The 24,430-nt window shown below is 46.4% G+C and overlaps 1 protein-coding gene across 3 annotated transcripts in view; it reads left to right on the top strand.

Moving 5' to 3' along the window:
* Positions 1-9,289: 9,289 nt before the first annotated feature.
* The window catches only part of LOC146178706 (multidrug resistance-associated protein 1-like), a 142,833-nt gene continuing 127,692 nt past the window's right edge, over positions 9,290-24,430 (top strand). For 2 of the 3 annotated variants that reach the window (XM_084578468.1, XM_084578466.1), the window contains exons 1-3: positions 9,290-9,445; positions 12,294-12,428; positions 19,576-19,716. In XM_084578468.1, coding sequence (XP_084434594.1) covers positions 9,290-9,445; positions 12,294-12,428; positions 19,576-19,716 — 432 coding nt within the window. Of the gene's footprint in view, positions 9,446-12,293; positions 12,429-19,575; positions 19,717-21,624; positions 21,662-24,430 lie in introns of all 3 variants that reach the window. The other variant, XM_084578467.1, reaches the window with a different exon arrangement.

Here is a 24,430-nt window from a genome sequence, read left to right as displayed (position 1 = left end):
CAAAGAGTCACATAACGGCTAACGCCTTACCACAATAGAGGCTTTACAAAAGATAGCGCCATCTAGTGAAAGAAACACAAACTGTGCGTGGCGGCCATGTTTTGATCCGTCTGCCCGCGTTGGTCCGCACGCGCCTCTCACAGAGTGCTGCCAACGTGCGCCTTCGTGGAAGCCGTGCATGGACCGCAAGCTGCGTTTGAATGCTCACAAGCGATTGTTTCATTTTTGAACATCACAGCAGTCGCTGCTAGAACCAAGCTGTATTAGGAATGTCAGCATGTTGCTTCGTGCCCTTCTGCAGCCAGCGCACCGTTGTAGACGCGCACGGAATCAAGGTATACGCATACATGCGACCGCACGTTTGCCAGCCTAATCGGCTTTACAGGTGCCACTTCCATCATGTCAGGCATAACTGCACGTCCCTCTGACTGGGAGCTAGCTCACAGAACGTAATATTGTAACAGTTGTTACACAGAAACAACTACTGTGACCGCTTAGCGAGAGCACCGAGACAGCTAAACCAGCGAACGAGGGCACCAGGAACGGGGCCGACACTTCAACGTCGTCTACTTCGTCCCATTGCGCTCCTTCTTCTTCTAGCTCTAATGCACGTGCCACTGCCCCCTCCTTTGTAGTATCGCCCCGATGCGGTGTTACCGTCACACAGGTACGAGCTGGGAGAAAAAGCGTTCAAGAGTTACACTACGAGCCTGGCATCACGGAATAGACTGCATACAGCCTGAAAGTCAGTCGGGGGTTCCCTCGTAGTATGGCTTCATTCGCACCACATGCACAACGTCACTGCGCTTGCTGTTGTGCGATGAATGAGTCGGCGAGGCTGGTGCAACTTCATACGTTACGTCGCTGATGCGGCGGACAACAAGGTAAGCGCCGAAGTAGCGGCGCAGTAACTTTTCGGACAGCCCGCGGCGACGAACGGGCGTCCAGGCCCACACGTAGTCGCCCGGGTTGTAGGTAAAGTAGTGGCGTCCAAGGTTGTAGCTGTCAGCATCGATCTCCTGCTGGCGGAGAACACGCTGTCTGGCCAGTTGCCGCGCTTCTTCCGCGCGCTGAACCTAAGTGGCGGCATCGACGTCAAGTTCAGTCTCACTGTCAGGGAGGTCCACAGGTAGCATCCAGGGAGGTGGTTACCTGGCGACCGAAAACTAATTCAAACGGAGTGAACCGCGTCGTTTCTTGTTGCGCGGTATTATACGCGAATGTTGCGTATGGAAGAATTTGGTCCCCTGTCTTGTGCTCGACGTCAACATACATGGAAAGCATGTCGGTCAAGGTCCTGTTCAGGCGTTCCACCAAGCCATCTGTCTGTGGGTGGTAGGCTATTGTTCGTCTATGGCTGGTGTGCGTGAGCTTCATTACAGCCTGAGGGAAGCGAGCCGTAAATGCAGCACCACGGTCGGTAACGATAGCTGCAGGACCGCCATGACGCAGGACGATGTCGTGGACAAAGAATTCGGCGACTTCAGCAGCAGTACCACTTGCAAGTGACGCAGTTTCAGCGTACCGTGTCAAGTAATCCGTCGCGACCACAATCCTCCCGTTTTCCAGTGGACGACTTCGGAAAAGGGGCGAGGAGGTCTATGCCAATTTGCTGACAAGGGGTCTTTGGGGGTGCCATAGGCTGCAGAAAGCCAGCTGGCCTCAGAGGAGGAGATTTACGCCATTGGCAATCACGGCATGTTGCTACGTATTTACGCACTGATGGTAGTAAAGTGGGCCAGTAGTACTTCAGCTGAATCTTTGCCAGTGTGCGACTGACCCCCAAGAGGCCGGAGGATGGTCCATCATGACAAGCGCTCAAGATTTCGGGCCGTAACTGGGATGGCACAACAAGCAGAAACATCTCTCTGGTGCTGTCAAAGTTGCGCTTGTAGAGCACTCCATGCCGCAGAGTGAAGGACCGCAGCCCATGACGAAACAGACGGGGTACACTAGCATTAACACCCTCCAGGTACTCAATGAGTGGTGACAACTCAGGATCGGTCCGCTGAAGCTGCACCATACGGGAGATGCTAACGGCACAAATGATAGGGCAATCTTCGGTGATGTCTTGCGCAGGCGGTTCCATTAGCGCTCGCGATAAACAGTCTGCGTCTTGGTGCTGCCGACCCGACTTATAGACGACTGTCATGTCGTACTCCTGTAACCGGAGGCTCCACCTGGCCAACCGGCCAGAAGGATCTTTAATGCTGGCTAGCCAGCATAGCGAGTGATGATCACTGACAACACGAAACGGTCGCCCGTAGATGTACGGTCGAAACTTACTCAGAGCCCAGATGACGGCAAGACACTCTTTTTCTGTCGTCGAATAGTTAGTTTCTTTCCGAACCAGATAGTACACGGCTCGCGTTCGCAACGAGTCGTTCTGCACCATCCTGCCACTGTACGAGGATCGCTCCGAGGCCGACATTGCTGGCGTCAGTGTGGATATCAGTGTTTACATTCTCGTCAAAATGAGCTAGTATCGGTGGACTTTCCAGGCGGCGACAGAGTTCCTTGAAGGCTTCGTCTTAGGCACTCCCCAATAAAAAGGGTGTGTCACCTCGAGTCAAGGCTATCAATGGCTCAAGTAGGCTAGAAAAATATTTAACAAAGCGGCGGTAATAGGACCAGAGGACCAGAAAACGTCAGAGGGACTTCTTGGCTGTTGAGCGTGGGAAACTAGAGACGGCGGAAGTCTTGTCGGGGTCTGGGAGAACACCTTGTGCGCTGACCACATGTCCCAAGAAACGCAGCTCCTCGAAGGCGAAATGACATCTCTCTGGCTTCATAGTTAATTGCGCAGACTGGAGAGCTTGAAGAACAATGCGCAATCGCTGCAAGTGTTGCTCAAAGCTAGACGAGAAGATGACCACTTCGTCCAGGTACACAAGGCACGACTGCCACTTCAGACTAGCTAAAACAGTGTCCATCATGCGTTCAAACGTGGCTGGGGCGGAGAAAAGTCCAAACGGGAGCACCTTAAATTCGTACGAACCGTCGGGCGTCACGAAAGCTGTTTTCTCGCTGTCTCGCTCGTCCACCTCGATCTGCAAATATCCGCTTTTCAGATCTAAGGAAGAGAAGAATCTGGCGTCTTGGAGTCGGTAAAGCGCATCATCGATCCTGGGGAGTGGGTACACGTCCTTTTTAGTAACATGATTCAGTTTCCTGTAATCAACGCAGAATCGTAACGTGTTGTCTTTCTTTTTCACCAGGACGACCGGCGACGCCCACGGACTTGTTGACGGCTGTATAACATCGTCTGTAAGAATTTCATCAACTTGCACTCTAATAGCCTCCCGCTCTTTAGGCGAAACACGGTATGGACGCTGACAAACTGGTGGCGGGGCCGAATCGATGACGATGCGATGCTTGGCTACCAGCGTACGTCCGACCTTGGAGCTGGTTGCGAAGCAATCTTTAAAATCAAGTAGCAGAGACGCCACAAGGTTCTTCTGATGAGCTAAAAAACCCGGGTTGATTTTAACCTTCTGAAGGGCGTTGCGTGGTGCGGCATCGTCGTGAAGATTGATCTCCACGGGACACAGATTCGGCAACCCATCTACATCGTAAAGGAAGGTGCTGAAAATCGCGAGGTGCTGAATTTCATTGGTGAAATTCGTCAGGAAAACTGTCGCACAGCCGTCATTCAGGTCGACAAGACTGCGCGCAACAGCCACTCCCTTCTCGAGCAACAGCGAAGAGTTACTGTCCACAATACCTTCGTAGTCTTGAAACCAGTCGCTCCTCACTAACAACAGCACACTGGACCGTGATGGCAGCATTACGTCGTCTTCGACAATACGCAGACCGTTGACTCCTGGGTCTTCTGTGTCACGAGAGTGACACAGAAGTGACACAGTGGGTCGTGACAGTGGGTCTTCTGTGAGCCACGACTTGCTTTGTCGAAAATGTGACTCGCGTCTCGTGTAGATCGATCACAGCACCGTTTGCCTGTAGAAAGTCGAGGCCCAGGATCAAATCTCTCGAACACTCGCGCAAGACGACGAATTCACCGCCAGAGACGAAACGCGGATGCTGATTCGGGCTGCGCACCTTCCGGCCGGCCTAATGACGTGACCTCCAGCCGTGCGAATGCTAGGGCCCATTAATGGCATCAAAACTTTGCTCAAGCCCTGGGCGAGGGCGTGGCTCATCACCGATTAATCTGCACCAGTATCAAGTAAAGCCACAGCGTCAGTACCGTCAATTCTCACACACAAATCAGAGGTAGCACATCGGATGCTATCGCTATCCTCCCCTGTGAGAAATCAGCGTTTCGGCGTATCGGCAGCGGAGGATCTTCGGTTTTCCCGACAGCAGCGCCCTTGCCTCCGGAGACCGCTGGAATTAGTTTTCCCGACGTGGACTGGGAGAACGCCGCTCAGGATAGCCAGCGTCTCGGCGAGAACTTGGGGAACGGTAGCGCCGAGGAGACGACGATCTAGAGTCATAACGGCCGTATGTTACATGCCTCTGATGAGCCAACAGGTGAGCTTCGATTTCGAATGGTCATTCGCGGTTCCGTGGGCAAGGATCTTCCGGCGCGAAACCACGCAGGCCCTCTCGGCGATATGGGCAGGCCCTGTAAAGATGACCCGCCTCACCACAGTGGTAGCAGAGGGGCCGCCGGTCTGGTGCACGCCACACTTCACATTTCCGTGGCCTCTGATAGACTGGTCGAGCAGGCACCCGCGCAAAACCAGACTGCTGCCCTGCTTGAGTCGTAGTATTGACAGTATTGACGTCGTAGCCAGGTGCTGGCGCCTGGCAGAGGACAGATGCGTAGGTAGGTCTGACCTCATTCTGGCTAGGACCCGCAGGGAGTTGTTGCTGCGCTGCTAGGCGCACCTCGTCCCGGACGACTTCCGACAGCGATGTAATAGAAGGCGCGCTGGAAGGCAGCTGGAGGGCTTGTAGTTTCTCCCTGACGATCGACCTGATTAGGTCACGTAAAGTGGCCACATCGGTCCCTAGCGACACCGAAGAAACAGTGAGGCCAAGCGTGCTATCATGCCGATTGTATTGCCTGGCTCGTTGCAAGAGCGTTGTTGCCATGGTGGTTGTCTCAGTGAGAAATTCGGTAACAGTACGCGGTGGACTACGCACAAGACCGGCAAAAAGCTCCTGCTTGACCCCACGCATGAGGTGGCGAAGCTTCTTCTCCTCCCCCATGGAGGGGTCGGCACGTTTGAAGAGGCGCGTCATGTCCTCCACATACATGCGGACGCTTTCGTTAGTGCACTGGCTGCGGGAGTGAAGCGAAACAACGGAACTAATTGTTTTTCTAGATCATCTACGTCTTCTCAGTTGCCTGTTTGTTCCTCAATTCAATAATTACAGAGTAGGCTAATTAGACCTAAGTAAACAAAATCTTTCGCGAGTAAAAGAAATTACTGCAATCTTTTTGTTTGCACACCATAAATACAAGCGGTCGATATTTGAGTGCAAAGAATTTCTCGTCCATTGTTCATCTGCATGTAGACATTTCGCAGACCATCGCGCGGAGTCTTACTATAGTTAAGATTTTGTTTTGTAAGTAAAAGCTGTCCTGGACTAGTACTTTGCGGAGAATGTCAGGTAAGTGTCGCTGGTTACTACTGCGCATTCTTTGTACCAATGGCAACTAGTTGCTCCGAGCCACAGAAGAAGGGAAAAAGAAGAAGTTGCAAGCAGAAGGCGAAGAGGGGAAGGGAGAGAAGAAGTCGGTAAAATGAAGCAATAAGATTCGGAAGACGCCAAGAAAATGCCCCGAATTGCCGACCCCACCACACAATTTGCAGCCAGTGCGTCGGCGACGAGAACATTCGTGTCGGACTTTGTGAACGACCAGTTTGGTAGCTATCGCTGCGCAAATCCAGGATTAATCGAGTTGAGCCACCATAATGTTTTGCCTTTGCTCAATCAGACGTTCCTTGGTATCCTAGCCTTTCATTAGCCGCCTGTGAGCATAGAACTTTCCGCAACTTCCGTCAGGTGTTTGTGTTCCCTATAGAGCCAATGATGACGACATAGCTTTGTTTACCGAGTGTTGCAAGTGGCGCAGTCCTTCCGTTAGATTGCTGCGCAGGTGGAAACTGCCAGCCTGCAGCTTTCGAAAGCATCCTAGCGCCTACGAAAGCCACACAGGAAATCATGGCGGCTGTGCGCAGGTCGCACGCTTCACATGATGTTTCGTCATAAATTTAAAAATTGCGTGCCCCGCAATGAGGCAGCGTGTTGTAAGCTGTGCTAATGAGCGCAAGCTTCATTATGGCATGCATTAGAAAAAAAGGCAGTAGCGAGTGGAAATAACATTGCGCGTTGTGGTGAACAAAACATCATCAGTCACCCCTTAATGCCCCTAGAAACAAGTAGTTTATCTACCTTCTGATCTTACCCGGCGCTGTTGCTTATTGATGAGAACACTTCACTGCTCTGCCAGGCGACCCCTTCCGCGGACACCGCGTTTCAGTGGAATTGAAAAGCGGTGATCAAAATTACCGGAGCCTCCAACTGCGGCATCCTTCAAAAACTGATTCACTCTGGACTTCCAACAGCATAAACTATAAACCAGTATTCTCGTTAACTATGTGCGCAAGAACTCCAAGCCTTAATGCCTTTAGCTTGTTTTAAGGCAAGAGCATTAATAAGCTCCTAAGGCCGAAACCCCAGCGTAATCGGCAGCGTCTATCAGAAGTAATTCCAGAATCTGAAGATGAAGTCGAATAATCAGGCGAGTAATCAGGCGAGGATCGAAATGTACTCAATCATAGTATGTACCGCCTATAAGCTTGTTATTTCGGAGGACAGACATTATAACGCAGAATAATGTGGTGCAGTTTCTTTCTGTTGGGGATCCCGCCCGGCGCTCTGCGTGACAAACGTGTGCGCAGCATATGTATGGGAGACAGAGGCTCGTTGGTAGGGAGGCATAGCATTATAGGGAGGCATAGCAAATGCATTGTGGTGTGCGTGAAGCAAAGGCTTCTTCGTGAGTGCTGTAGTCGCATAGTATGCCTGACACTGCAATTCGTGTTTGATTACTGTAATGGCCCAGCATGTCGTATACTGTATTTCGTCTATGAGGGCTGTCTTGGTATAGTATATTGCACTGTAGTGGCACAGGATGTCGTGTATTGTAATTTGCGATTGATTACAGTAGCCACGTAGTATTTCGTATACTTTAATTCGTGTATGTCTAGCGTAGCAACGAAGTATGGCGCCTGTGGTGTAATTACTGTATGAGTACTGCAGCGCCGTAATATGTTTCGTGTAATATAATTCGTGTATGAATACTGTAGCAAATTATTATGTTGTGTAAGCCAATTTTTGTTCTGGAACTGTAGTGCCGTTCTATGCCGTGTTGTGTAATTCGTGTATGACTACTGCTATGGCGAACTACGTTTTCCTTTTTCCATTGATTTAATCATTTAATCATCCTTCATCTCATAACCTACTGATGCCCTGAGGCAATAAATATCGACTTAAAAAAAAAAACTACGTTGTGGAGTGCAATATGCGCACGACTGCCGCGGCGGTGTAGTATATCGTCTAGTATAACCTGAGCAGTAATTTGTAATTTTTAATTTATTCACATAAACAGGCAAAAACGGGAAAGGAGAAAAAGGAGGAGACACTGTTTCATTCCCCTGTTAAAGCGAAGCATAAATGACTTACAAGAATTTTCTGCTTTATTTTGCGAGTACTAAGATAACGCGTATGAGGATGCATATTTATTAGCAATCTAATTCAGAATTTAAGGTACCGCAAGCCCTGTTTTATTAGGTGCATGGACCTAAACCGTTTTAGTCACAGCCGACATAATGTCGTTCCTTTAGTGCAGAATGTCCCATGGTGGGCAATTGTTTTTTTCTTTTTTTTTTTTTGCTTTGCTGGTATTTAGCAACATCTTCCTCGTTTACATAGCAACACATGATGCCGAACCAGCATATTCATTGGAAGTGCTTGGAAATATATAGCGACATAACTATGAGTTTGCTGACGCAGGACGTTTGTGTGTGCAGCGTCTTTAGAGTACGAGTCCGCTTTGTCATGTTTGAGTCTGAGCATCACGTCCTGCGTGGACATATGTAGTCGAAACACGGCCATGTCGTGTGGACACGGGTTGTTCTGCGCCATGAAAACCGCCAACCTCGTCTGGACGACATGCTCCATCAATTTCCCTACGCATGGAATCAGGGAAGTTGGTCTACGATTCTCTAGCTGCGGCGGCTTGCCAGGCTTTGGTATGATTATGGTACTTGCCGCTTTCCACTGCTCTGGAAACTGCCTTATATCCCAAATCTCTAGAATGTTCTATCTTAGGTACCTAATCGAGAAATCGTCTAGGTTTCTAAGCATCTTATTCGTAACCCCGTTAGGGCCCGGGGCGCGTTTAGTTTTGGTTTGGTTTGTGGGGCTTAACGTCCCAAAGCGACTCAGGTTATGAGAGACGCCGTAGTGGAGAACACCGGAAATTTCGACCAGCTGGGTTTTTTTAACGCGGATTTAGCTTTGAGCCGGACTGTCTCTTCCCGCTCCTCCGTCTCCGCGATGGGAGCGTCAAAGGCATCGTTGGGCGCACGACTGTACTCCGGGAGGAGGGAGCATTGGATGTCCTCAATGTACGTCTTTATAATCTCATTCATAAACACCACGTTGTCTCCCTCGAACGTGTGCTTAACTTTGGCTAATCTAATCCTCGAATGCGTTTTTTACTTTGTTGGGCCCAGAAAATGCGAAGCATGCCCCACATCCTTGAGAGATGCATGCCTCCCTCCATTTTATCGCATCTGCTGCCCCAAATCTGTTCGCAAAATAAAACATCTGTGTTTTGTGAGAATGCGGCATTGCCGAGCATGCAGAAAATACATCAGATATGGCCGAATAACGATATGCATTAGGAGAGTATATAGGAAAAAGTAAACATCATGATAATAAAGGAGGCCTCCAAGCCTTAGTTTGAAACCGACTTGTTTAAGCCTCGACCTAGATTGAATGTCACAGTGCACAAAATAATGATTGAACACCTCGCGTAATTTTTGTGCTAAAATATTTGTTTCGATAGTGCCGCCAGTCTCATTACTAAGCTCACTGCATTTTCTGCGCTCTTTACCTCCTTTTCCGCAAGAGGGTCGTATTCATCCATGTCCTTACCATTTTTTATGCTATCTACTACACGCGAGGTCATTTTGTGACACCATTGCAGACAGTCAATGTGGCCTTTTTTTTATTTTGTTCGATTACTCACAGTCGTCTGACGTCTTCAGTAACATTGCTCGTTTTTCTTTTTTCCTGAAGCAACATGGCCGTCACACTGACCACAGAAAATGCCTCGGCTGCCCTAAAGGCAGGTGGCCTGGCTACACTCCTGCTGGTCGGTTGGGCGGAATTAGGCCACAAGGAGACCAAGATTCAGGGCCGTATGCGAGGCGCAACGATTCTTGACTTAGGGAATCTGGTAAGTTCCGTCGTCTAAACTTGAGCTATATTACAAAGATTGCCTCCAAGGTTGCTTGGTGAAGAGTTATAAACACCTCTTTTCAAAGAAGCCAATGTTATTTTCAGACATAAAGACAAAAAATTACAAGCTTCCACTTAGCATCGCTTAAAACCTTAAAGTCGAAAGCCTTTCCTTGTACTTCTATCCTTCCTCTTCTGTCTACCTCTTTTCTTCTTCCGCTAATTTGCGTGTTTGTGTACTCGTTATAATTCCAATACATTTAGTGCGTAGTACTACTAGCCGCAATCACTGATTTCGCCGATGTCTGTCCGAAGCCGCTCACTGTCTCTTTCTCTCTCTCCGTGAACTTCAAATGGAGAAAGAGAAGGTGGCGACGCGCACGTCATGCGGCTCTGCATTGAGGAGGCGAAGCGGCCGCATAGCTTCAGCGGAAGCCGCTCTCTCGCTCTCTGTCTATCAGTCTCTCCGCAACTTGAAGAGGAGGAAGGGAAAGTGACAACGCCCACATAACGCGACTTAACACTGAGGGGGCGGAGCGTCCGCATAGCTGCACCCAGTGAGAGAGTAAGACAGTGAGAGAGGCGCGTGTGAGTTGCAGACGTGGCGGCCGTCACAGGGCAGCGTTCCAGAAGCGTGTGTTGCTCCGTTGTTGTTGTTGTTGTGGCTATACGCAGAAGGAAAAGAAAATGAACGGGCCTGCTACTGGCTCTGTAGCTGAGCCACCTCCGCAGTCTCGTGCGGACGGAGTGAGCAGTCGTACGTCGCGACTCCCTAGCGCGTCCTCATCTTCGGCATCTCTCCCCTCGCATCAGTCACTCCTCAGCCTTCACGGACAGCAGACGAGAACGCGCGGTGCTCCCTGGAACTCGGGCCGCTCGCCGCGTCGTGAAGCTGCCTGTGCTTACCTCCGCGCCTTAACTGGCGCTCGCCTTCAAGCATTTCTCTCTCTCTCTCTCTCTCTCTCTCTCTCTCTCTCTCTCTCTCTCTCTCTCTCTCTCTCTCTCTCCCCTTATGATCCCACTCCAGACCTTTTGGCCACAGAGCAGTGCATTGTAAAGAGGTACATTGTTTTCATTTCTGAAGATGGTGTAAGGAAAGCTGAGGACGCGGCTACTCCGTGCGTTTGCTTCGCGTCGTAATGGGTGAAGCCGGGCAGGCAGGCACTGCTGCGCAGGTTCACCGTGCTTGACGTGCTGAAGTAAAACGTTCAAGCAGTGATACGCACCTATTTTACATTTGACTAGCTATGCAAATTGGCCGTAATGTTTTTCTTCGGCTTCGTCGTCAGAACCTATTACGTCATCTCGCTGACACATCTCGAGGAATCTCGAGGACGCGTCTTGCAGACGAGAAATATTCGCCACGAGCCTAGAAAGGTTTTTCGTTTTAAAATAACCACTGAAATATATGAGTCCTATCACATCCGTGTAATTGGTTCAGTGCTCCTTCATAACTGTGACATTTCATATCTTGATTTTCTTGATTAGAAGTGTTCGAGGAAGTACATGTGTGCTGGTTGTGTTGAAGACAGTATTAATATATATTTTTTTCAATAAACTTGAGTTGTTAATTTGAACTTGTCTTCGTTCTTTCGTGTCCATCGCCGTGGCGCTGTTTTTAGTTCTTCACTGGTGAGAATGCTTGCCACCATTTTTACCGACATGTGAAGGCTCACTGTACAACAGTGAGCGTTTCTGTCGATATCTTTCGGCACGGGATCGTGATAGCCGATGAATGAATAAACTGTTGTGAAAGGCGAAAACATTGTAAAGCTCTTTCCTAACGTGCGACTACTATGTTTTCGCAAGCTTCCATTAAGCAATGTATTCATTACTTTTCTGATCTATTTAGCCCGACTCCTCGGCAGGGGGTCATTGGTTAGGGTGCTTGACTATTGATTCTAAGGACGGTAGTGTGGTGCCGGCAGCGGCGGCAACTTTACGATTCATGCGAAACGGAAGGCACTCATGTAATGTGCGATGTCAGTGCACGTTAAAAACAAACTAATCTGGAACACTCTATTAAATATCTCACATAGCCGGTGTTTGATTATGGCGTTATAGCCCACATGCCGTAATATTCCTGCCATTTTCTGTAATAGAAACAAGAGTGATAGTTCGGGAGCAAAAGTAGTTTATTGATAATTGTTTTATTATTTGAATAATTGTTAGAAGTCTTTCATTCAGACAAGAATTGTCTAAAGTGACGGGACAAAATGCGATTCACTTTTCCTGACAAGGCAAGGTCAGCTAACACATTGCTCAGCACTATTTCGATGGAAGACTACAAACCAGCATATATAGTCGATACAAAAGTAATTGATCCGTAAAACAAACCCAACCAAAATAAATGAAAATGAAACGAAGTGAGAGAATAAATAGCATGCAAAATAAAAAGAAGCTAAAGAATATTGTGGAAACTACAAAATGTAAGCCCTTTACAAAGTGCAAAAAACATGTGGTAAGATTCCACACTGTTTTCAAACATCTGACGGGCGTGAAGCACTCGCAGAAGGTGCATAATTAGTTGCTGCTCACTTAGTTATTATGGAATTGAATAATAATGTGTCTGCAAGAAATTTCTCATTTTCGTCCGGGCGACGATAATCACTTGGGGAAACAGAGGAATACAATCAATTTCTACTCTCAACAAAAATCGGATGAAGCTCTCCTCCTCTTCCCTTAAAAAGCCACTGAACAACGCTTCTTCATTTGAAGAGCGTAGCATTTTGCAATCCTAATTTGTTCCTGGAGAAGTAAGGTTAGATCACTTTTCTATATCTTTGTCACGGGGCCCGAATGCGCCACAAGGCATTAAAGCACCACGCTTCCCATTTATTCCGCAGGTGATATGCATCCTCTCAGCGTTCCTTTACTTCGCAAAGTGTTACATTCTCTGGCCACAAGACAAGCTGGATCTTCAAAGTCAAGAAGCTCCGCTCAGAGAGGCCATCGGAGACTGCCTGGTGTCCATCACAATCGTAAGAAAACGATCGCTTCCTAAACGAAAAGACGCTGCGCCAAGAAAACGCCCAGGTTGATAATTACCGCCCTTTATTACGTGCCAACATAAAAAGCAAATATAAATTCAAATTTCCTGCAAATTTCTGGCACGCATGATTAATATTTCTTGTTGCACATCCGAATCTCAGATGGCTCAGAGGCTGCACAAAGTACCTTTCAAGGTGAAATTTACAAACGTAACTATAAATTTCAATTCACATACATTTTCGCATGATGCACTGCCTAGCGAATACATTTTCACTTGGTATCTCAAGGTATTTACGCGCCTCTATGTTACAATATTTGAGTCACTTTCAAGGCGACTCAAGCAAGAATGCTATATTCCACCTGGTTCCCTCCCAACGCCACAAGCAGTATGGGCTACAGACATGGCCGGCGAATAATGGTGCGAGATTGAAGTGTCTCACTTTCTGAAATTTTATTTGGCTTAGCTCTGTCAGATGAACAATATGAGGGGAATAAATGTAAGGATTCGTTCTTCCGCGCAATGTCGAGCGTTATGTCTAAGCAGCCATGCTATAAAATCAAAATGACCAGAAATGAGTATGATTCGCAAGACAGAATGCACTTGTTTATTCCGTGTAACACAGCGATTTCTGATGCACCGTGTGTGAGTTTCTGGTATCCGCACAAATGGCTAGGTTGACAACGAAGGCTCATATATTAGTGTACATGAGAACAACGCTTAAATAAAAAAATGTAAAATCATGCTGTTATGTGCAACCGGGAAAGCGATTTACACACGACAGGGACACCGGCCGGAAACGTCGACTCATCTACTGTTTTCCGCAGATGCCTTGTCGGGAAAGCTAAAATTTTTCACACTACAGCCAGTAATGCAACGAGTGCATCAGAGTTCGTCGTGTTATTTCTATTTGCCTAGAGCAGGAGTTGGAGCATAAGTCCACCTATTATTTTCATAGCAAGCTATGGAAGCAGACAGTTATAAAAATATGTTATCATCTTTCAGTGCGCTAACATCCCCGTAAGTTTTCATTTTGCGATCGATAATGTCGCTATATTTTAGCAGTGACTGCACTTGCGTATAATAGCTCAAGCAAGATTTAATCATTTGTGTCGAATGCGTCCACAGTTAGTAAGTTGTCTTCCTACGATTCTATTCAGTCATGCGGTTATGCATAACACTACACCTTTATCATTAATCACATTTCTCACAATTCAGAAAATTCATTCCAAAATTCAGTGTAACACATCACGTGAACCATATTATAGGACGACCAAAATGCGGCTGTACTAAGATCTCAACTCTCTAAGCAACACAGGCAGAATTTGCCTCGCAGGACGATAAAAATTACGACACTTATGAAGAACTCGCAACCAGCTTCACATTAGTATTAACCAACGTTACTAGAACAAACTAGTAACGTTGGTATTAACGAGGGTATCCCTGGGACATTTACATTGAGAGACATGAAAAAGCACTAATTACGCGACAGCAGCTCCCTCTCTCCTGACCACCTTGAACGGGGTTCTGTTACTATAACTGGAAACTATAAAACAATAGCAAAACAAGTGCGCCTATAGGCGGAAACGATGGGCACGATATATCGAATCCAAAACCTTTAGGATAAATCTTACTTCGCACAGCAAACGTTTACAACAGATTTTGCTCTTTGCTGTTCGAGCAAATAGCTTGAATAAAGCAAACTTAGTCCATTTAACTTCACACTGGTGATTTATAATTCATGACAGTGTTCTCGTTAATATTATTACTTTAGCATGAGATCAGTCGGTGCAAGTCGAAATGACCGGTGTTAAAATGCATCCTGTTCTCTATCAGGCTACACTTGACAGGTGACATGCGAGCGGTGGCTGGTCGAAGACAGATGCACGTGAATCGCCTACCAAGAGTCACCATACTTTTTTCGCAGGTCCAGCCAACGTTTCGACAAGTGGACTTGTCTTCGTCTGGGCGAAGCGATCATCACTGGCAGGGGTTAATATACGCTTTTGCTTCAGAAGAAGAAAAGCTGGGGACGGGAAAGTGGGTGAGAAGTAAATAGGTGTGAAAGAATGGGGAGGAGAGGATGGGTGAGAAGAAAGTAGGTCATGAAGTGAACAAAAAAAATTTTCTTCAGTATGTATTTCTCAGCCTCGAACCAGGGATCCTGTGGATCGCAAAAGAAGTAAAAGCGGCAGTACCAGGAAAAACTACAATACCGGTTAGATTATTAGTCACCACTTAAGCGGGTTTGGTGCAGATACACCTTACAAAAAGACATGCTTTGCAAAGGGCCCTGATAAGGCATATATCTAAGGAGGACAATTCTGAAAACTTTCTGCAAAGGAAGGGAGGGGGGGGGGGGGGGGGGGAGGATAATAAAAAGGCACAGGATAGTCACCGCACAGTGAACCACAACTGACATGAAAAAAAAAAGGTTCGAGGACAAACTCAAGCAACAAGTGATAAGGACGAAATGGGTTTAGAGGAACATGTACAGGTTATGCTATTGCGGAAGGGAATAGAGTGTACATGCGTTGTGAATAAACTGTACAATTAACGCTATGTGGGATTGTTTTCCCGAATAGTTTGATGCAGAGGGAATATACTTAAGGGATTCTAACGTTCCCTAAGATATATTTATTCCTGCTCATTCCAATGATCTAAATTTATGAATTAGATATGTCCCTCAATATTTTCTGCCCCTTGCAGATTTAAAGCCTGACTGGAGAATATATAATTTAATTTCGCCAAAGATGTGGTCTTTCTGATTTAAATGCTGGGAAACTGCTTTCGGGAGGTTTTTGCCTGCGTCTGGCCGATGTCCATTAAGCCTTATGTTCATTGGTTGCCCTGTCTTTCCGATATACTATTTTTGACAGGAGGAGCATTCTAGAAGGTAGATCACGTTTGAAGATGTGCAGTTAAAGCCTGATTTTACGTGAAAAGTGAAATCGCTTGCGTTACTTTTAACCGTGGTGTCTTTTCGTATATGACTGCACGTCTTATATCTAGGTCGAAAGCAAGGGTGTGGTTGCGTTGAATGTTTGTTGTCGAGTTTAGAATTTATTAGAATATCTCTGAGGTTTGTGTTACGTTTGTATGTTACCCTTGGTGCCTCCGGAAATATATTTTTCAGGCGTTCATTACACGTTAGCATAGAATGATATTTCCGCAGAATATTGTTTATGTTTTGAAGGGCATTGGAGTATTTAGTTACAAAAGAAGGCTGGCCAACACTGAACGCCAGCCTTCTTTTGTAACTAAATGCTTCAATGCCCTTCCAAACATAAACAATATTCTGCGGAAATGCCATTGCATGCTAACGTGTAATGAACGCGAGAATATAATATTTCTGGAGACACCCAGGGTACCATACAAGCGTAACGCGAATCTCAGAGATATTCTAGTACATTCAGAACTCGACAACAAACATCCAACACAACCACACCCTTGCTCTCGACCTAGATATAAGACATGGTGTCATATACAAAAAGACATCACGGTTCAAAGTAATGCAATCGATTTCACTTTTCACATAAAATCAGGGTTTAACTGCACATCTTCAAACGTTATCTACCTACTAGAATTCCCCTCCTGACATAAACAGTACATCTGAGAGACAGGGCAACCAATGAACATAAGGCTTAATGGACATCGGCCAGACGCAGGCAAAAACCTTCCGAAAGCAGTTTCCCAGCATTGCAATCAGAAAGACTATAAGCTCGAAGAAATTAAATTATATATTCCCCAGTCAGGCTTTAAATCTGCAACGGGACAGAAAATATAGAGAATTATATCTAATTCATAGATTTAGAGCACTGGAACCAGCAGGAATAAATATATCTAAGGGAACGTTAGAATCCCTTAGGAATATTTCCTCTGCATCATAACTATTCGGGAAAACAATCCCTCATAGCTTTAATTGTACAGTTTATTCACAACGCATGTACATCTATTCCCTTCCGCAATAGCATAGCCTGTACATGTTCCTCTAAACACATTTCCTCCTTATAACTTGTTGCTTGAGTTTGTCCTCGAACCTTCCTTTCTTTTTTTGTCAGTTGTGGTTCACTGTGCGGTTATTATCCTGTGACTTTGTACTCCCCCCCCCCTCCCCACCTTTGCAGAAAGTTTTCAGAATTTTGCCCCTCAGGTATATGCCTTATCAGGACCATTACAAAGCATGTTCCTTTGTAAGGTGTATCTGCACCAAACCCGCCTAAGTGGTGACTAATAATATACCGGATATTGTAGTTTTTTCTGGTACTGCCGCTTTTACTTCTTTTGCAGGCCACAGGATCCCTGGTTCCAGTCTGAGAAATACATACGGACTAATTTTTTTTTGTTTATTCTATGGTCTACTTTCTTCTCACCCATCCTCCCCTCCCCACTCCTTCACACCTACTTTCTTCTCACCCACTTTCCCCTCCCCAGCCTTTCTTCTTCGGAAGCAAAAGCGTATTTAAACCCCTGCCAGTGATGATCGCTTTGCCCAGACGAAGACAAGTCCACTTGTCGAAACGTTGGGTCGACCTGCGAACTGAGGCGTACCCCATTTACCCTTGTTTAGTGCTTTTTCATACTGTGTAAACCATCTTCTTCCTCTCGTTCTACCAGCATACTTCGTTTTGAAATGCGAAAGATTTAAAATCGCTATTGGCATAAGAACCCGCGCCCACCATTAAAGGGGCATACCTAAAAGCCCTTTTTTTTTTGCCAGGCAGTTGAAATCTTGCTGAGAGCACGTGTATACAATGCTAAGGTACCAAACACTAGAAGTTAGTGTGCTGCCTCATGAGCGCGTGCTGAAGAGCCCCGGTGTATATGCATTCAGTTTGTCTCAGGGACAGGTGTCAAGAACATGGTTTGTAATCATGGCAATAAAGAAGAAGAACAGAGCACCAAACATTTGCATAGTTTAAGAGTTTCCTGCAATATAAGTAACCCACCAAGGCTGGCAGCACAAAAATAGAACTGAAACTTCAGTGACCAGAAGGAAAGTCTGCACGTGGCCAGCTCGAATAAAACATCAAAGAATGGAGGCACAGCGGCTTGTGTTTCCGCCTGTCAAGGTCATCAGTTGCGGCATTACTGTAAGTGAATAAGTAACACCGAAGCAATGTTGATAACGAATTTTAAAGTGCGAGACCGGCTTCTGGCAGAGAGCACCGTCACAAAAGGTTAACCTGCAAAATAACTCGTTTTTCATGTCTTCTCTGGAGGGGGGGGGGGGGGGGGGGGGGGGAAGGGATGAAGGTATATGACTATGAGGAAGAAAAGGGAGCATGGCGGCAAAATACACCAGTAAGCGAAAAGCACATTGGAAAGTTGCAGCCTGTTGTGAAAGCCCGACACTGTCGGGGAAGCGGAGGAGTGCCTGGCAGGCATTTATTGCAGATGATCGCCGCAGCCACTGTACGATAATCGTCATCCCCTTCAGCTGGCGTGGGTCAAGATTATGCAGTGCTCGGTGTAGAGATTGACTTTCGGTACCATGTTGCAGAAAATCGCAAAGATCATGTGAATTTTCATGAAATTCATATTAGTAACGTAAAGCACCAGACCAAAGGAAATATACGAAATGTGTCCTCGGTGGTCACCCGGCGGCCCTGGGGTTCGAACCTCGCGCCTCCCGCATGCTAGGCGGATGCGCATACCACTAGCCGACCGCTGAGGTTTTTCTTATTGAAATAAATAACCAACTTCAGTATTGGCAGTGTTAATTTTGACTGGGAAACTTGAATGTATACGCACAGGGGAAGACAAAAGTTTCCAGGTCCCAGGATCTGCTTCTGACCGGCATGTTCTGGCATCCTATTAAAGTTATCAATTACCTCGGAGGTTAGAATAATGTTTCTGCTTTCCACAGATATTTTGAGATTTGCGGCCCTCGGCTGCATGAATTTACTGCCCAGAAGCAAACACTGTGGCCTGAGAACTTTTGACTATCCCTGTACATTTCTCTGTAATGAGAGCTTATGCTTCTGTAAAGTACAAGAAGTGTTATATTTTGCAGACTCGTGTGCATGAACCAGTGCATGAACAGTTGCGAAGAGGTCTCAAAATGTCTTGAACGCCCTTGACAGAAATATCCTTCAAAGCTTCCTTCATCCATCAAAATTGAGGAGCTCTAGCATGCTCAAAAGTAAAATTTGCAGAACAACTTGTTAAAAAAAATGCATACTCACAACTAAGTGCGCTTATTAGCTGCTCATCCTTAGTGCCAGCCTGCGCCAGTCTTAAAAGAACCTGTAAACAGTAGGCGGGGTTATATCCTAATGCAAAAACATTATTTAGGCATAGTCGTTGCGAGTATTCGACTCACGTTTATAGCTCTAAGCTTATTGCGCGTGTGTGTTTGCTAGTTTTACTTACCTTAGTCTTTTATCTTTATTTTTGCCGTTTCAATATTCTTGGTTGGTTGGTTTGTGGGATTTAACGTCCCAAAGCAACTCAGGCTATGAGAGACGCCGTAGTGGAGGACTCCGGAAATTTCGACCACCTGGGGTTCTTCACACCTCTGATGAACTTTGTAAAGATGATACACCGATTGGCAATTTATCAAAAAAAAAAAAAAGATCGCTTGGGGAGCCGATTTCTAGTGCGCCTGTCATGGTACCCTCGAACGAGCATGAGCCTCAGTGATACGGCCGAATGCGATTTGCAGGTGGGTGGCACACGCGCCGTTCGCTCTCGAGCAGGCTAAAATACTTTGACAATAGGGAAGGGCCTCAACGAACTTCGAATGCAGTCTCCAGTTGCGGCTGCGGGCAGGGTTTCTGTATACCTCAGATGCAAGATCTTGTACTTGGTGCTCTCACCGGTAAATTCACAATGCATGCGTATATATATATATATATATATATATATATATATATATATATTGATTAGTCTGGCTAGACTCTTCACTTCTTGTGGTGCTCTACACCAAAGGCTCTGTTCCGACTAAATGTTTTTAAGTAGGGTTGCTCATGCAGATATATTTCTGCTGATCGCGCTCTCTGCATATCTAGAATGAGTTTACGCACGTTTATACGTGCACTTATTACAGTTACGGTGGCTGACCCGAAAGGCGCACTGCCTTCCTGTTCACACACTGTAACTTAGTGTTTCCTGTCACCGGATTTTGTGTCATGCAGGTTATCGTCTGCCTGGTGTCCCTGCACAGATACTTCACGCAGCAATACACATCCGCATTCCTGTTCTTCGTGCTGGCCGTGGTGTTCACGGCCTCGGCCACGGACCTGTGCAGGTTCCTAGGACGACTGAGACACTCTGGGGTCGGCAAGCACCTGCATACTTTTCACAAACTCGAAACGCATTCCATATACTTTACTCTCACATTAAATGCATAAATACTGTTAGATTATCTGCGAAATTTATCTATAATGAGTTGAATCTGGAATCAACTTTAACAAGGTCGAAAACTGAACTCCATTCTATACCGTGCAATGCGCACCGTTCAACAACCTTAATCGGCTGCTTTAGCATCAGAAGTTAAGACCCTAGATGAACCAGAAAAGCAGATCTGTAAAAAGGGGCGAATAACGTTCAATACCGTAGCGGTATCCTAGTATATGAAACAATTAACTTGTATTACAAGATATTATCGAGAAGCGCAAGTTCCACAGGCTAACATATAGGGGCGTATAACATTTAAAAAATTGGCCAGATTGCAGTCTGACAAAATACAGGTTTTAAAATCTGAAACGAGACACTTATGATTCAAACAAGAGAAAAACATTTTTCACTCATACAAAACACATCATATACGGAGACATACATGAGGACATCTGTGCGACATCTACCTAACGGGGTGCGAAAACCTCTAACCTCTCTTGCATTAAAGTACCGTATGCACGAGATGTGTATATATATATATATATATATATATATATATATCAAGGGGAAATGAGGGTGCTCGTTATAATAAATGAAAGAAAGAAGCCAACAGTTGGCGAGGCCAAGGAAAGCGTTGGGGATGGTAATTCATGTCTTTTTTTATGTTTACTTGGATAATCACAGAAATTAGTAATGTAATCTGTTAAGGGGAAAGATAATTAGACACAAAGTAGAAGAAAAAACAACGTGCCGATGGTGGGATCCGAACCCACGACCTCCGAATAACGCGTCCGGTGCTCTCAAGGTTCGTATACAGACAACATAAATACCCGAGAAAGTAGCAGGGGGGACAGCGGCCGATGTAGCTCAGTTGGAAGAGCACCGGACGCGTTATTCGGAGGTCGTGGGTTCGGATCCCACCATCGGCACGTTGTTTTTTCTTCTACTTTGTGTCTAATTATCTTTCCCTGTCTAATGGCAGGCTTCTGTCTAATGGCAGGCTTCTGTCATAAGCATTGCCGTGACCTCGTTTTTTCTTGTGCGTGTGTTGCCACTTGAACAGCGGAAAAGTAAACAAACTTTAGTGTATAGGGTCTAGAAGTAGGTTACGAAATAAAGCGCAAAACGCGGACGGGGCCAAGAACGACACGAGAAACGCTAGCTCTGTCGTGTATTGCTAGGCTCTGCCATTTCACTCGTAATAATGAAATCAGAACTCAATACCATCTATCGCTACAAAACTGCTTCAAAGCTGAATGTATCACAGGCGCATTCTAACTTCGTCGGTGACAGGAAAGTATCCCTTTTTTATCGTCGTCTTCTAGATCAATCTTCTGCCAACGTCTTCATATCTTACGCCGGTGCGCATAAAGGAACGCCGGTGAGGGAATAAATGAAAGTGTCATCAAAACCGGCATAAGTAAGTGGTTCAAGATGCCAAAGACTCTCATAGGTGGATTGGATCCGTGTTGGCCTGTATATCACAATACCTGGCTACATTATGAATAAAAAACGGTTTTCATGCCCGTTATTAAGGCGTTAAGGTGCTCTTCTGTTAAAAATGTTTTGCTTTTTTTTGTTTTTTTGCGAAGTTTATTGGTCTCAGGGCATAAAAGAAATGTTATGATGGATGAAGGGTGCGGTCAAATAAATTAAAAAAGGCTGGCTGATGCAATGAAATCGAGGAGTGAACGATGATGCGGTCCTATAGCGTTCGAACAGCATATGACTGCGGATTATGGGGGGAGAGGCCAGCTGCCACCAGGTGTCGGATCCGCGTTAGCTTCAACGCTGGACATTCCCACAGTAGATGATGGATGTCAGCTTTTATATTTCTAGACTTGCAGATGGGGCACCCAGGGTTTGAATATAAATACCGAAATTGTGGCCACACTCGGATCACTGTTGGTGTTAGAGCCACCCCAACTCTAATCCTCCGAAGCGCCATCTCCTCTGCACGGGTTAGACCGCTGGGGAGGCTTACCGTATACGGAGGTACAAGAGCACGTGTACGGCGCCGGAGATGCTCCTTTCTTGTTAAAAGCAGGGTAGCATTGCCCAATTTTATGAGGTTTGGCGATGTCGAGGTTGAGTTTCAAAGGCGGGTCGCAGCATCCGCATCGCTTTGAGCACTTGAAAGGGCACGCGGGGTCCATTCAATATGAATTGGATTTGGTATGCGAGCCGCTAAACTGTGCACGTTCTGACAATTTTTCGGGCTACTACTAACGTGTCGAAGTAGCTTTGTCACCTGGAGGGCATCAGTACGTATGACAATACGGGCCGTGGGAAGCATGGGAATGGCGGTCACAGAGCGAAGCGCCTCTTGCACAGCAAGCAGTTCCGCACAAAAAGAAGATGGTTCCGCTAATTGAAATGTTGACATCTTGTTCAGTAAAGACTTGCTCACGCACGTTACGTGAGAGCGTGTGGCCTTAAGCCTGCGTGCATCAAGTCGTTACTGCACCAGTTCATCTATTGTGTTTAGTTGTGCGTTTTCTTGGAGCGCCACGATTGGTGTAATGCGAGGGAGGCAAGTGATGACGCTCATTGCCTCTCGATTTATAGCCTCAAATCGATCCCATTGTGCACTTGTGAAATGATGAAATTGGGCTTGATAAACAAGGCTCGGCTGCACAACTGCCCGAACTAACAGTCTTACAACATTGAGCGAACGCCGCCTGTTTTTGAAGCAATGCATCTAATCAGATCCAGAGTCAGTAATGCCTGTTTTGTAGCGCCAGGCAGCCATGAAGTTCCAGTTCATGGCTCATGAATTGTTAAGTCCAATATTTTCCTGTTGAACTTTCCTGAAGTGGGGTTCCGGATAGATGCAGACGAATAGGTGTTGCCGGTAGTTTACGGCGGCCCCAGCGGTTGGTGAGTGATATGAACGTAGTTTTGCTGGCGGAAAGTTCAAGCCCAATGGAGGATGCATATGTACACCTAATATCTAAAGCTGATTACAGGGCAGATGATTGAGTCAGTAGGTGGTTGTGCGTGCTTCACACCGAGATGTCATCAGCGTATATTAAGAATTTAGCATCAGAAATTTTATGTAACCGCCATGCAAGGGAGATAAACGCAATAATAAATAATCTTGGTTACAACACAGATCCCTGGGGTACGCCGCGAAGAGGGACAAATAATCCTATGACCTCGCCAATGAGGCGTATTGCAAATCTTCTACCTTCAAGGAAAGACTTTACAAAATTGCGTTCTCTAAGTGGTAAATGGATCATGTCAATTGAATCCAGAATGGCAGCATGACTGATGTTATCATACGCCTTTTCTACATCCATGGCGAGGACGATGCGTACATTGTGGCTGCGAGTGGATGATAATACTGAGGACGCCAAGACAGCCAATCCGTCTTCTGCGCCTATAGATGGTCGAAAGCCAATCTGGGCCGGGTGGTAGGAACCGTGATGTTCAATAAGCCACAACGAAATTCGTGTGGCGAGCATTTTCTGAGCAGGCTTGCAAATTGTTGGGGTTAAGGAAATAGGTCAAAAGTTGCTTAGGCCTGTTGGTGCTTTCCAGGGCTTTGCAATAGGAATAACAATAGCCGAGTTTCAGCTGTCTGGTACATTGCCATCTAGCCATACCTTGTTAATGGTGTCAAGGAGTAGAGAAAGTGCCTCACCACTGAGGCTCTTGTAAACCTCGTATGTAATGTAGTCCAGACCGGGCGCTGTCTTTCGGTTTGCTTCATCTATAGCTGCAATCAATTCGGACATGGAGAACGGGCTCGCGGTTCCCTCGGTGTCGGCAGCAGATGGCAGCTTATCGACATGGGCTGGCATGCCCCACAAGTAAGTTCTTGTAACTGGTGCAGGCAACACGTCGTACTTGGAAAAAAAAACTTGCGCGCTGCTTGTCTTGCGAAATTATTCTGGGACAAGTTTGCTGCAAAGCATGCTGTGGTCGCTGCATCAGGACGACGACAACCGGTGCTGCATGGCATGGAAACGTCGCCAGAGATAAGCATTCGATGACAGTGTGTAGAAAGTGTCGCACCACAGATGCCATTGTCGTCGTGAGAGACCATGCTCATACCTTCGCGCCTTAGCAGTAATGTATTTAATTTTGTATGTGCTAGCGTAGAAGTTGGGTCTCTGGTGGCAGTCAATTCCACTTGTCGACGAGCAGCCCACAAGTTGAGTAGAGGCACATCCGGTGTTGGTCGACCAACCTCCACCCAGGTAATGGTTGTAGCCTCATTTAGTGCGCTTTTTATGCGGTCTAGAAGCGATGGTGCCGACTCCACAGAGTGATTTTGATGAATGGCACGGAAATTGTCATAATGGACAACTCAACACTTGCGGCGCAATCGTCGGGCCTGTGGTGGATAGAGGCCGATGACGATAGGATGATGGCCACTCCCCCAGGAGTCCGGCTCTAAGTGCCACGAGGGAGTGCCGGATCCTCACCACCACGTAATATCTGGAGCGTATGTTCCATTCCGAGTATAAAGCACAGTCCTCATTGGTGCGTCTGGGTGATTCAGCAGAATAAACAACGCATCCGTAAAGGCGTCCCGCACTCGCCTGCCGCGAGCACTTAAGATGGGATATCCCCAGTCCTTGTAAAGTGCATTGAAATCACCACCAACTAAAATTGGACATTCGGGGTATTGTTGCCTAACATTCA

This window comes from Amblyomma maculatum, chromosome 9 (assembly GCF_055883805.1).
Source record: "Amblyomma maculatum isolate TAMU_Amacu chromosome 9, ASM5588380v1, whole genome shotgun sequence".
Classification (NCBI taxonomy): Eukaryota; Metazoa; Arthropoda; class Arachnida; order Ixodida; family Ixodidae; genus Amblyomma; species Amblyomma maculatum.
Note: the sequence above shows the minus strand (reverse complement) of the source record. Positions and strands in the feature narration are given on the sequence as shown.